At 56.0% G+C, this 11,231-nt stretch overlaps 1 protein-coding gene across 1 annotated transcript; it reads right to left on the bottom strand.

The window, feature by feature from the left end:
- Positions 1–2,081: 2,081 nt before the first annotated feature.
- Positions 2,082–10,268, bottom strand: RTN2 (reticulon 2). The gene is made up of 10 exons (XM_046682541.1): positions 10,104–10,268; positions 8,373–8,417; positions 7,790–8,260; positions 7,427–7,684; positions 4,843–5,050; positions 4,327–4,465; positions 4,119–4,188; positions 3,955–4,001; positions 2,846–2,904; positions 2,082–2,580 (listed from the first exon to the last, which is right to left on the bottom strand). The coding sequence occupies exons 1-10, from the start codon at positions 10,135–10,137 to the stop codon at positions 2,499–2,501; spliced, it is 1,413 nt and encodes a 470-aa protein (XP_046538497.1). The 5' UTR covers positions 10,138–10,268; the 3' UTR covers positions 2,082–2,498.
- Positions 10,269–11,231: the final 963 nt, after the last annotated feature.

Here is an 11,231-nt window from a genome sequence, read left to right as displayed (position 1 = left end):
GGAAAATAAATGAGCAAACACATAGATGCAGAGAACAGATGGATGGTTACCAGAGGGGAAGGTTGGGGGAGGGCGAAAGGGCTAAAGGAGGACATTTGTGGGTGACAGATGGCAACTAGGCTTTTGGTGGTGAACACGATGTAGTCTATCCAGAAGTCAAAATACAATGATGTACACCTGAAATTAATATAATGTTAGAAATCAGGGGCTGGCCCCATGGCCCAGCGGTTAAGTTCACGCGCTCTGCTGCAGGCAGCCCAGTGTTTCCTTGGTTCGAATCCTGGGCGCGGACATGGCACTGCTCATCAAACCACGCTGAGGCAGCGTCCCACATGCCACAACTAGAAGGACCCACAATGAAGAATATACAACTATGTACTGGGGGGCTTTGGGGAGAAAAAGGAAAAAAATAAAATCTTTAAAAAAAAAAATCAATGTGACCTCAATTAAAAAAAAATAGCAAGTCATGTCACTCTATTCTCTTACCCTGCTGGACTTTTCTCCATCACTCTGTTCACCGTCTGTCATCTTCTATGTCTAGTTACTTCTCTGAGCCTCAGTTTCCTCATCTGGAGACAAGACTAGTGCAACTGATTTCACTGGAGAAATCCTATATCAAGCGGGTCTGGCATGGGGCCACGCAAGCGGGAGGCACTCAACCGCCCCAATCTTCCTCCTCTATTCTGTTTGAGGGTCACCACCACAGCATGGGTGACAGGTGGTGTATGTCCATGCCTGGGATCCGGGCCCATGAATCCAGGCTATGCAGAGCACAGAGCAGTGAACTTAACCACTACGCCACAGGGCCAGCCCCTCTTTCTCCATTCGTCCGTATGGACAAATGGCCACTTGGTCTTATGGAAAGTATGAATAAAAGCATCTTTAGGAAATTTTACTATTTTTCTAATTTGGAAATTGAAAACATTGCCCTTGCCTGGCAAACTCACATTCAAAAGAAAACCCCTAAGCACTTTTTTTCTAGGTAGATAGTTGCCACTAGGCAATCCCTCTATACAAATTCTGGGGCTGTAACCACGACTCCTGTAACATCATTATTTATTTCCTAAAATGTGACATGTGTCACTAGAGGCAAGCAAGATGATTTTACGGGCTGCACAAACAAACATTTTAAATGTTAATAGTTTTGTGTTTATTTTTACTATCTTCTATTTCTGGCAAGTGACATTGACTTCCTTGGTGGCGAAGTAACTTTCCTTTTAAAAGTCATTTGTTTTATTTTTAATAAACCAATTTTAAAAATTAGATAAATAGCAGAACAGGTGATATAAAGATCAAGAAGGCAGTGAGGGAATGACTGAATTTCAGGAAACAATGTCATAGCTAACAATAGCAGCTTCTGTTTACTGGACATTTTTTGTATGCCAGGCCCTAGGACAAAGGCTTTACATATAGGTGTGGTTATGGCGACATTTTTCCATTTGAGGAAACTGAGGCTCCGAGAGGTGAAGTCACTTGCTCCAGGTCACACAGCCAAGAGGTAGTAAAGCTGGGATTCAAATCCAGGTCGGAGGGTCTTTAGACTCCAGTCTCCTGTCTCCTCCTCCTTCAGTTTAGTTTTGGAACCTGAGACCCTGTACTTGGTCCCAAGGCAACTGGGATGGAGAGAAGTGGGTGGATGAGGGACGTTTGGAAGATAGACTAGACATGGCTTCGGGACTGATTAGATGTGGGGGCTGAGCGAGTAGGAGTCAGGGCCATGCCTAGGTCTCTGGCCTGGTGACAACATGGGCAGAGGGGACGTCCCTGAGTTGGAAATCAGGTAGGGTAAGGAAGAGGTTTGGATACATTGGTGGCGGGAGTGGTCCAGAAGGCAGTTGGACACACGGGTCTGGGACTCAGGTGAGATGGCCACATAGCAGGCAGAGTATGGGGATCGACTAGTGAGCACAGGCACGGAGAGTGGCTGCTAAGGCTTGTCTGGCTCTGGGATGGGCTGTCTCTCAGATGGTAGAGGGGGCTTCTTCGGCAAGACGGGAAGTTTCCTCCTCCAGTGTCACTTAGGTGTTTTTCAGTGCAGGAAGGTGAAAGTTGGAGGGGGCTGGAAGCACAGGAGGCCTTGGGTTTTCCACAGGAGTCTTTATTACAGTGTAAATCCAAGCTCAGGCCTCCCCTGGGCCCCATGCAATGCCCTGGCGTTGGGGCTAGTGGCGTCCGGGAGACACCAACCCCTCACGGCGCCTCCAGCGGCGGGTCACGGAAGTGCACAGCAGGTGCCCTATCTAGGCAACTACAAGTCCCAGCAGGCCCCGCGGCCAAGGTGCCTCGCCTTTCCTGGACTCCTAGAGCAGAGCCTCGTGGGAAATGTAGTCCTGGCCGCTCAGGCAATTTGCGCGAACTTCCTGCCGTGAGCGATCTGGACACCCACCGGGAAATGGCTCCGGCCGAGGCGGGGAGAGGGTGGGGATGGAAGGGAGATGGAGGGGAGCAGAGGGCTGCAGTGGGTGGGGGCAGGCGTCCCGCGGGCATAGACAGCCCCTTCATTCGGCTTTGGCTTTGGATCCGGAGACTGCGGCTGCTGCCGAGGCGAGGGCTCCGGTCCCTGGGATCTTAGCTCGGATCCTGAGGGAGAAACAGGTGGGGTCACGAGGTGGGGCAGGAGACGGGGTAGGTATCTGAGAAGCACGGAGAAAGCTGGATGGAGGAACCAGCTGGGTGCCCAAGCCAGTCCCTACCCTCCACCTAATGGGGCCCGCATTGGAATTGCCTCTCGCCCTTTGAGAAGGGGACATTCAGTCCCAGGAGATTTAGGGACAGGGAATGGGGCAGTGGGAGTTCCCAAGGTTCCCCCCTCCCCATCCCATCCATCTTCACCCCATGCCCTTACTTAGCTTTGATGTGGCTCAACTGATTAGTCACCAATCCCACATACTGGTCAATCTGGGCCTGGGGAGACCAAGAAGGGACGGAAGGAGAGATTAGAGGGGGTCTTTCTCCCCAGTTCATCCAGGAGGCTGCTTTCTCCCCGACCGCCACATCAGGAGTTGGGGGAAGGGGCCCACCACACCACCTGCAACGCTAAACCTAATAAATACCCTTGGGAGTCAGAAGTTCAAGTTGAAGTGTCGGTCGGTTGGGCCACACTCCGTATTGGGAGTAATGTGAGGTAGACACACAAGAATTGGCCGGTGAGTCTGTGTCCTGGACACAATTGTTAATCTCTGAGTGAGCTGCGCATGCATGTGTGTGTGTGCACATGTGTGCGTGTGTGTGTTTGGGGCAGTGTGAGAGCAGAGGGCGTTGGTGTTGGCTGTCGAGTCCAGGTGGATTGATTTAAATACTGGTTTAATTCACAGTGTTCGCTGACTTGGTGAGCCTTGGGCATCCCAGCCTGTGAGAGAGTTACTTAGGACCATCTCTCTGGCGGGGATGGGTATCATTTGGCCCTCAGCTGTGCTGGAGAATGTCAAAAAGGGAATGTCCATCCAGCTGCCTGTCCCTGGATAGGACAGATGTCATTTGGCCCTGGAGCTGTCAGTGTGGTGGCCGACAGTCATCCTACCCGATTTTGATGGAGCTCTGAGTCCTTGGCAATTCCAGGGAGTCAGGGCATCAGACAGTCCACCGGACTGGCTGGGATGGGAGTCAGTCAGACCCAGACTATGTGTAGGGATTAGAGGGCATGAGTCTGTCTGTCTGCGACTGGAATGTGTGTTTGTCAGTCTCTGGTGGTATCAGGGGGAGAAGACACCTGTCAGGCTGCCTGTCTGTAGCTAGGACGTGTCAGTCGGACCTTGGATCCGTTGTCAGGAAAGGGTATCAGTCCATGTGCCTTGGGTTGGGGCATGTCCGTCAGATCCTGGCTCGGTCAGGGGTAGGAATACCAGTTGGTCTTCCTATGTCTGGCTAGGACATCTGTTGTGGGACCCTGGCTGTAGAGGGGGGGCAGTCAGACCACCCATGTTTGACTGCCAGCTGAGGGTCTGCCACACTCACCTGGTGCTGCCGGTACAGCAGGGGGACGGTGAATAAACAGATCACTCCTGCGGGCACAGAGACGGGGGTCAGGGTTCTCCCAGCAGATTAGCAGCTCCATGCAGAGCCCTGAGCCCCACCGAACCCCAGTGACCCACCCCACCCCCACAGCCTTCCCAGCTCACCCAGAATGAGAAGAGTCAAACCATTGAAGACGGCACCCACGCAGGTCAGGATGTAGAAGAGAAGGGCCAGCTGGGGGTGAGGGTCAGGGTCAGCAGGGCCTGGAGGGCACTCCCCAGGCTGGGAACGTCCCCAGCAATGGCCCTCTACCCCCCCGGGGCGGGACGGTGAATGTGGGAAACCCAGGAGGGAGTGAGGGCTTCAGGGCACCTTGAAGGAGTCCACGAGGTCTTCAACCAGGAAGAAATGCCGAAGCTGGGTGGCCGCGGAGACCACTCGGGATGCAATCTGCTGGGACAAATGCTCCTTCTGCTCCTGAGTCAGGGTCAGGTCAACATCCAGGTAGGCCCTGGAGAACCAAAGGGTGCGAGGCCACTCAAAGGCTGGATGGGGCCCAGGCTGAGAGGTATGACTGGGACAAGGGCAAGAAATGGGGGTTGGGGCGAAGGGCAGGTGTATAGGGCTAGGGTCAAGGTCAGGGTAGGGAGCCAGGCTCAAGGATTAAGGGTGAGAGGTTAGGAGCAGAGGTTAGAGCTGGAAGTCAAGGGTCAGAGCCTGATTTAAAGTTATGGTTGGGGTCACGTTGGAGTCAGAAACAGGAATAAGATGGGTCAGGGGTCAAGGCCAGGGTGAGAAGTTAGTGCCTGTTTTGAGGTCATGGGTCCTGACTTAGGGTCAGCACTGGGGTGTGGACAGAGGTCGGGGTCAGGGGCCGGGGGTTCTCACTGGAAGGGGTTGGTGCCGTCCCCCCGGTGTATGGCCTGAAGCACTTTTCGGTAAACCCTGAGAGAGATAGTGCCACAGAGCAGCAACAGGGCCACATGGGCGACCACAGACACGATGCTAAAGTGCAGGAGGCAGAGCAGGGAGACCATGAGGCCGGTGAAGACCACACCTGACGTCCTCGTGTCCTTCCAGTACAGCAGGTCCGCCACTGTGGAGGGGGTTGGCAATCAGGCTGGGGTTTGGACAGGCCTGGCTGACCTCTTGACCTCCCACTTCCTGTCTCAGGGCTGCACCATGACCTTTTGGCATGTCTGTCTAAGCCTTAACCCAATTTCCAAATTTTCAGTTGTCTTCTTTTATTCCGTGCTTGCCTCCTCTCTTTGCTTCCTGGAAAGCCCAAGTCAACCACTAGCATCTTACTCATCTTACTCCTGCCCATGGATTATGCGTGGACACCATAATAAAATGGAATCTTATATAAACTTGTCTACTTCTCCTTCTAGAATTCCCTCCTAGCCCTCCCCAAAGCCCCTGTCCATAGTTGTCTACCCTAGCTGTAAGTCATTCTACTTCTTCTATGTGGGACGCCGCCTCAGCATGGCTTGATGAGCGGTGCATAGGTCCACGCCCAGGATCCGAACCCACAAAGCCCTGGCTACCAAAGCAGAGTGCGTGAATTTAACCACTCGGCCACAGGGCTGGCCCCTGGAATAGCTCTTCATTCATTCCTTTTAAGGGCTATGTGGTATTCCATAGTGTGGCTCCATCATCATCCATTTGATTCAACCACGCATCTATTGCTACCCTCCCCCCGTTCCCCAACAGTGTGGCGAGTACCAACCTTCTACAGATATTCTTACTTCCAGGAGATTCTATTTCTGAGAGAATCCCATGGGTGCAATCACTGGGTGGACTAAGTATATATTTTCGAATAGCATAAATATTGTCAGATTGCTTCCTAGGAAGACTCTAACAATTCTGATTTCCATGAGCAACACAAAAGTGATCTTTTCGCAGCAGCCTGCCCAGCAATGGGTATTCTTGTTATTTTTATTTTTTGCCCACCTGACAGGTGTAAAGTGGTATCTCCTCCATACCCCTACCAACACGCCTTTCTGGGTCCTCAAGGTACTAATAATAACGCCGTCCTCCTTCCTAAGCCCTAACTCAAATTTCTGACCCCTTTCTGAGACCCTAAACTCAAGCCCTGACCTCTGGACCCCGGTGACCTGTGGACCCCAATGTTTCATCTCAGCCATCGAAACCTTTAACCACCCTCCCTATAATCCGATCATAGTGGAGCCCTGAACTGGAAGCCCAGTATCCTTTCTTTTCCTTCCAGACTCTCTCCATCCTCCCACCCTCCCTCCCTCTGACCCATGCTGACCGGTTCCCCTCAGGGTCTGACTCCCCCCACTTCAGCATCCTCCCTATACACATCCTCCCATCTACCTCTAACTAGGGCAGGCCTCGCCCGCCCCACACACACCCAACACCGGGTCCTTCCCCGCAGGCTCCCGGAGGCCGGTGCCAGTGGGTGGGGGAGGGGCCAGGTCGTCTGAGGCGGGGGCTAAGTTTAGGCACGCTGGGGGGAGGGGGCCTCGGCCACAGCTGTGCTGGCCCGTCCAGCTCCTGAGTGACAGCGCCGCCTGGGCCTGAGGCTGGGGGAGGGGGCCTCCCTGCTCTTGGGCCCCAAAGCCCTGGCTCTGCCGAGAGGAGACCCCACCCTTCCTCCACGCCCTCCCTAGACACCCCCGCAGACCCCCAGCCCCAGCCTGCAGCTCTGGGGAATCTGGGACCAATGGGAAAAATCCCCCCAGATTCGAGGGAAATAAAAGCGGATCTGGACCCCTTCCCACGGTCCCCAACCCTCGTCCCAGCCCACCCCAAACGCCCACCTTTACTCCCCATCTCCGCTCCGAGCGAGAGGCTGCGGACACTGCTGCTTCTCGGGGATTTTGCCCACATTGGTGGAACCCGGAGGGCGGGAGCGGGGGGGGCGGGGCCCCCTTACACCCAGCCAATGGCTCTCCACAGAGGTGGGGACAGTTCCAAAAAGGGGCGGCTCTCTTTGTAAACAGCCCAAAGCCGTGATGTCTGTAACCAAGCCCTGGCCGTTCGTGGAGGCTGAGCGTATTTTAAAGTAAGGCGGGGTCTATTTGCAATTGGTTAAAGGATGTGGTCGGGGAAGAGGAGAGTTTCTAAAAGGCGTAGAGTTTAATTAGAAATGTCCCATGGCCACATCCAGAAGACAGCCTTATTTTTTCAGGGGTTTGGCTTGTCCAAAATCAGGCTGTAGGGGGAGTACTGCAAAAGAGGGATTATTTTTTTTTAGCAATCAGCCAATCCTAACGCTCGAAGGAGGGCTAATTTCTCAAGTGGGAGGGAGAACTATATAAAAAGAGCCAATGGTAATCTTAGATAAAGGGAAAAAATTTTAAAGGGCGGAGTTTATAATGTCTAGCCAATAGCAATATCTCCTCCCCTCACTCCCCTCCGTTCCTTCAAGAGGTTGGTCCCTTTAAATTCCAATCCTCCCACCCTCGCTGTGGTCCAACCGAGCATCTTCACTCACGCAGTTTACCTAGAAGGTGTGGTTCCAACGTGAATTCTGATTGGTCCGTGCTATCGAGGCTCTGCCCCGTGATTGGCTCCCGCTCCAATTGCCCCCCCGGCTCTTCCTCCTTCTGGTCCAGAGAGGGCTCATCAGGCCAGCAGTTCGAATCCCGGGATCCGGGTGGGGACGGGGTACGGGCCTGGGGGGTCCCAGAGCCGGGGCTGGGCTGTGGAGTCAAGACTTCGTGCGGCGAGGACTGAGCGACTCCGAGTTGTAGGTCCAGTTCTGGCGCGTTAGAGAGAGAAGGCAGTGAGCATTCACCTTGGAGGTGCCCAGAGAAGAGACCACCCACCCCTTGTGGCTCCGGTCCCAGCGCCTAGGACATCTCACCTTTCCCAGCCTCTCCAGCCTCCGATCTGTCGGGCTCCTCGTCTTCCAGCGGGGTGGAGCTACTGGTGGCAGAGTCCTCCCCGGACCCCGCTCCCCGGGCCGCCCAGGCCAGCTGGTCCAGCTGAAGCCCCAGGTCCTCCAAGGGGCGCTCGGCCGGCGGGGCAGCGTCGGGGTCACCGCGGCGCCCGGGCTCCGGGGATTGGCTCAGGCTGGGGATGCTCTCCAAGCTGTCGCCCAGGCCAGGCTGAGGGGGCGGCTCTCGCGGTTCGGAGACTGAGCGGCCCTGGGGCCGGGGGCGGCGGGCTGCTGAATCCCGACGCGCCCCGGAGCCCACCACTCCGTCGAAGGCAATGTAGGAGAAGGTCAGCTCCCGAGGGGTGCCCCAGTCCTGCGACGTGGTTTCTTCCTCGTCGTCCTCCGAGAATTCCCGGGCTGTGTGCAGCTCCCGAAAATCCGAGTCGTCGTTCCCTCCTGCAGAGAGCATCGGAGGGCCGTGAGCGCCTCGGAGCAGCACCCCGACCCTGTCTCCTCAACCCTCCCCTCCCCTTCAAGTCCCACCCTCACCTCCTCCCCCTCCACTTACCTTCTGTAGAGTCAGGGGTAGAGGAAGCTGTCGACGGAGCTTCTTCTGCGAGAGGGAAAGAATTGAAGACTCTTAGAAGCTTGGACTGTCCGAATCACAGAAGTGTGCCCGTCCTGGAGACTTGGACGGTCCGAATTAAGGAATCTTAGAATATTTTAATCACGGGACCTTTAGAACATTCTGCGTACAGACTGTAAAACCTTAGTATCGCTGCTATCAGAAGGTCAGTCTTAGAAATTCAAATCCAGGAAACTTCATCTTAGAATCCTCAAATTAGGAATTTTAGGTTTCGATTCATTTCATTCCTTCAGTGACCATTTATTGAACGCCTACCTGCCAGCCAGGCACTGTTTTAGACCCTGAGGATACAATTGTTGACAAAACAGACAAAGCCCCTACCCTCACACAGCTTACACTCTATGGGGGAGACAGACAATCAACAAATACCTGATGTTGGGTGTTAAGTGTGCAGAGAAAAACAATGCGGGGAAGGGAAAGTGAGGGGATGCTCTTTCAGACAGGGTGGTAAGGAAGACATCGCCGATAAGATGACATTTGAGCAGAGACATGAATGAAGAAAGGGAGCCATGAGGATATCTAGAGAAGAGTCTTCCAGGCAGAGGGAACGACCAGTGCAAAGGCCCTGAGGTAAGCACTGTGCTTAGCATATTTGACGAACAGAGAGATGTGAAGTGACTGGAGCACAGTGACTGAGGGAGAGAGGGGTGGGAGATGAGGACAGATAACGGGGGTGGGGGTGGGGATCATGTATGGCCTTCCTTTGTAAGCCAAGGTAAGGACAAGATCTTAGAATGTTGAGATGAAAGTCTAAAATGCTGAAACAACAAATTCTTAGATTTTGGCATCTGGACTCCCAAATACGCAAGTGGCTAGATCTGAGAATGTTGAAATCCACGGGGGTGTGGGACAGAGAATATTTGACAGGGACTGTTAGCGCCCTGGGCTTACAGATCACGAGGATCAGATAAGGCGTTTCCAACGTGGAATCTAGCCGCTCAGAGCTAGCTCGGGGCTCAGCCTACAGAAGATGCTCAATACCGTCTGGAAATTGAAATCGGACGCCGCCCGCCCCCACCTCGTTTCCTCAGCTGGGGAATCGGAGGCCAGGAATCAGAGGCCCAGGGCGGAGTGGGTCTCCTCCACGGTCACTCCCAGTCAGTGATATAATCCGCTAAGGACCCAGGAGTCCTGGCCCCAACCCAGGATGGCTGTTTCCCAGGGACAGGAGGTTGGACAATTGGGGAGAGGCCGGGGCTGCCTCTGGGTCTGGGCAGGAAACGGAGGTGGGATGCCGAAGATGGGTGATGCGGGGTGGTGGGAGGGGGGAAGTCAGACCCCTCTTCTCCATCCTGGTTCTATCCCTCCGTCCAATTCCCCTCCTCGCCGGCTGCGGCCAGCACCAGGCCGAGGGGACAGCTCCTGGCGAGCGTCCTCACGCTCGGGTGGGGCCCGGCGGCGCATCCCAGCGCCTAGCGCGCCCCCCGCCAGCTATCTCAGTGCCCCCCATCCTCCGCCCCGTCTCACTCAGGTCCTCCGGGTCAGGTCGCCCCCGTCGCCGCTGGAACGCGGGGGGAGGGGAGAGCATCCTTTGTCTCCTTCGCCTCCTCCCCCATCCCGGCTCTCCCGCCGCCAGGCGCGGAGAGGAGACCAGGGAGGAGCCCACCCGAGGCCTCTGGGCCCACACCAGGCTCGAGCCTCCCTCCTACTCACTGCAGTGGGCGAAGACCGGCAGGACCTGCCCCATGGCCCCCCTCGGGCCTGCATCGGGACCCCCGCCCACTCCGGCCACGCCGCCCTGGGCCTGGGGCCGCGGGCGCTCATCTCCGCCGCGTCCACGACGCCGCCGCCATCCTCGCCGCCTCCTCCTCCCGGGCCGCTCCAGCAGCCGCCGCCGCCGTCGCCGCCGCCCTGTGCTCGGCTCGGCGGGGGCGGGCGGGGCCGCGGCGGGGAAGGCACTGCAGCGCGGGGCCCGGGGCGGGGCCAGAGGGAGGGGGCGGAACCTGGGGAGGGCCAGGGGCGGGAGGGGGCGTGGCTTTTCTACTAGAGGGGCGGGGCCAGGAGGGTCGGCTCCGGGGCCGCAAAGGCGTGGGGGGCGGGGTCTAGGCAGAAAGGGGCGCGGCCTTTAGGGAAAGAGGGGCGGGGCTTAGGCGGGGAGGATGGGGGCGAGGATCTCAGAGTGGGTTGGGGCTGAGCTAGAGGCGGTGCACAGGAGAGGGTATACTCTACCGCTGTGAGGTGGGGTCTGAGCCTGGATTCTCAGAGGGAGTGGGAAATGGGACGGGAAGGAACTATATACTCAGAAAGTTTTGAGACAAGAGGAGGAGCTCAGACATGGGTGGGGCTTAAGCCAATTTAGAATTATTCAGAGTTGGGCGGGGCCAGCCAGAGACGGAGGAGCTGGAGGCGTGGCCTAGAGGGAGCAGGAAAGAACCGGCAGGGGAGCGGGCGCGGCCAGAGGGCGGGCGTCACCTGGAGAGAGGAGGCCGGCTTTGGCAAGCCAGCGTGGGGGCTGGGCCTGTAGTTAAGAGGCGGAGCTAGAGGCGGGGTCGGGACTGCGAATAATACAAGCATCTGAGACAGTGGGCTTGAAGGGATGAGCGGGACCTGGAAGACGAGCAGCTGAAGCCCGGGGGTAGGACCCAGACGGGAAGGGTGGAACTGAAAACATAAAGGATTTAAAGATTTGGAAGCCGGGAGCTTGGACGGAGCAGGACTGGGAACCCGTAGCCAAGAGTGTGGTGTTGAGAACACGGATTCTAGAGTTCGTTTCCCTGCAACACTGTTTCCTTCTTCCGTGACTCAGTTTCCTCTTCGGTGAATCGGAGATGAGGACGTAAA

This window comes from Equus quagga, chromosome 13 (genome assembly GCF_021613505.1).
Source record: "Equus quagga isolate Etosha38 chromosome 13, UCLA_HA_Equagga_1.0, whole genome shotgun sequence".
Classification (NCBI taxonomy): domain Eukaryota; kingdom Metazoa; phylum Chordata; class Mammalia; order Perissodactyla; family Equidae; genus Equus; species Equus quagga.
This window is presented reverse-complemented; position numbering and strand designations above follow the sequence as displayed.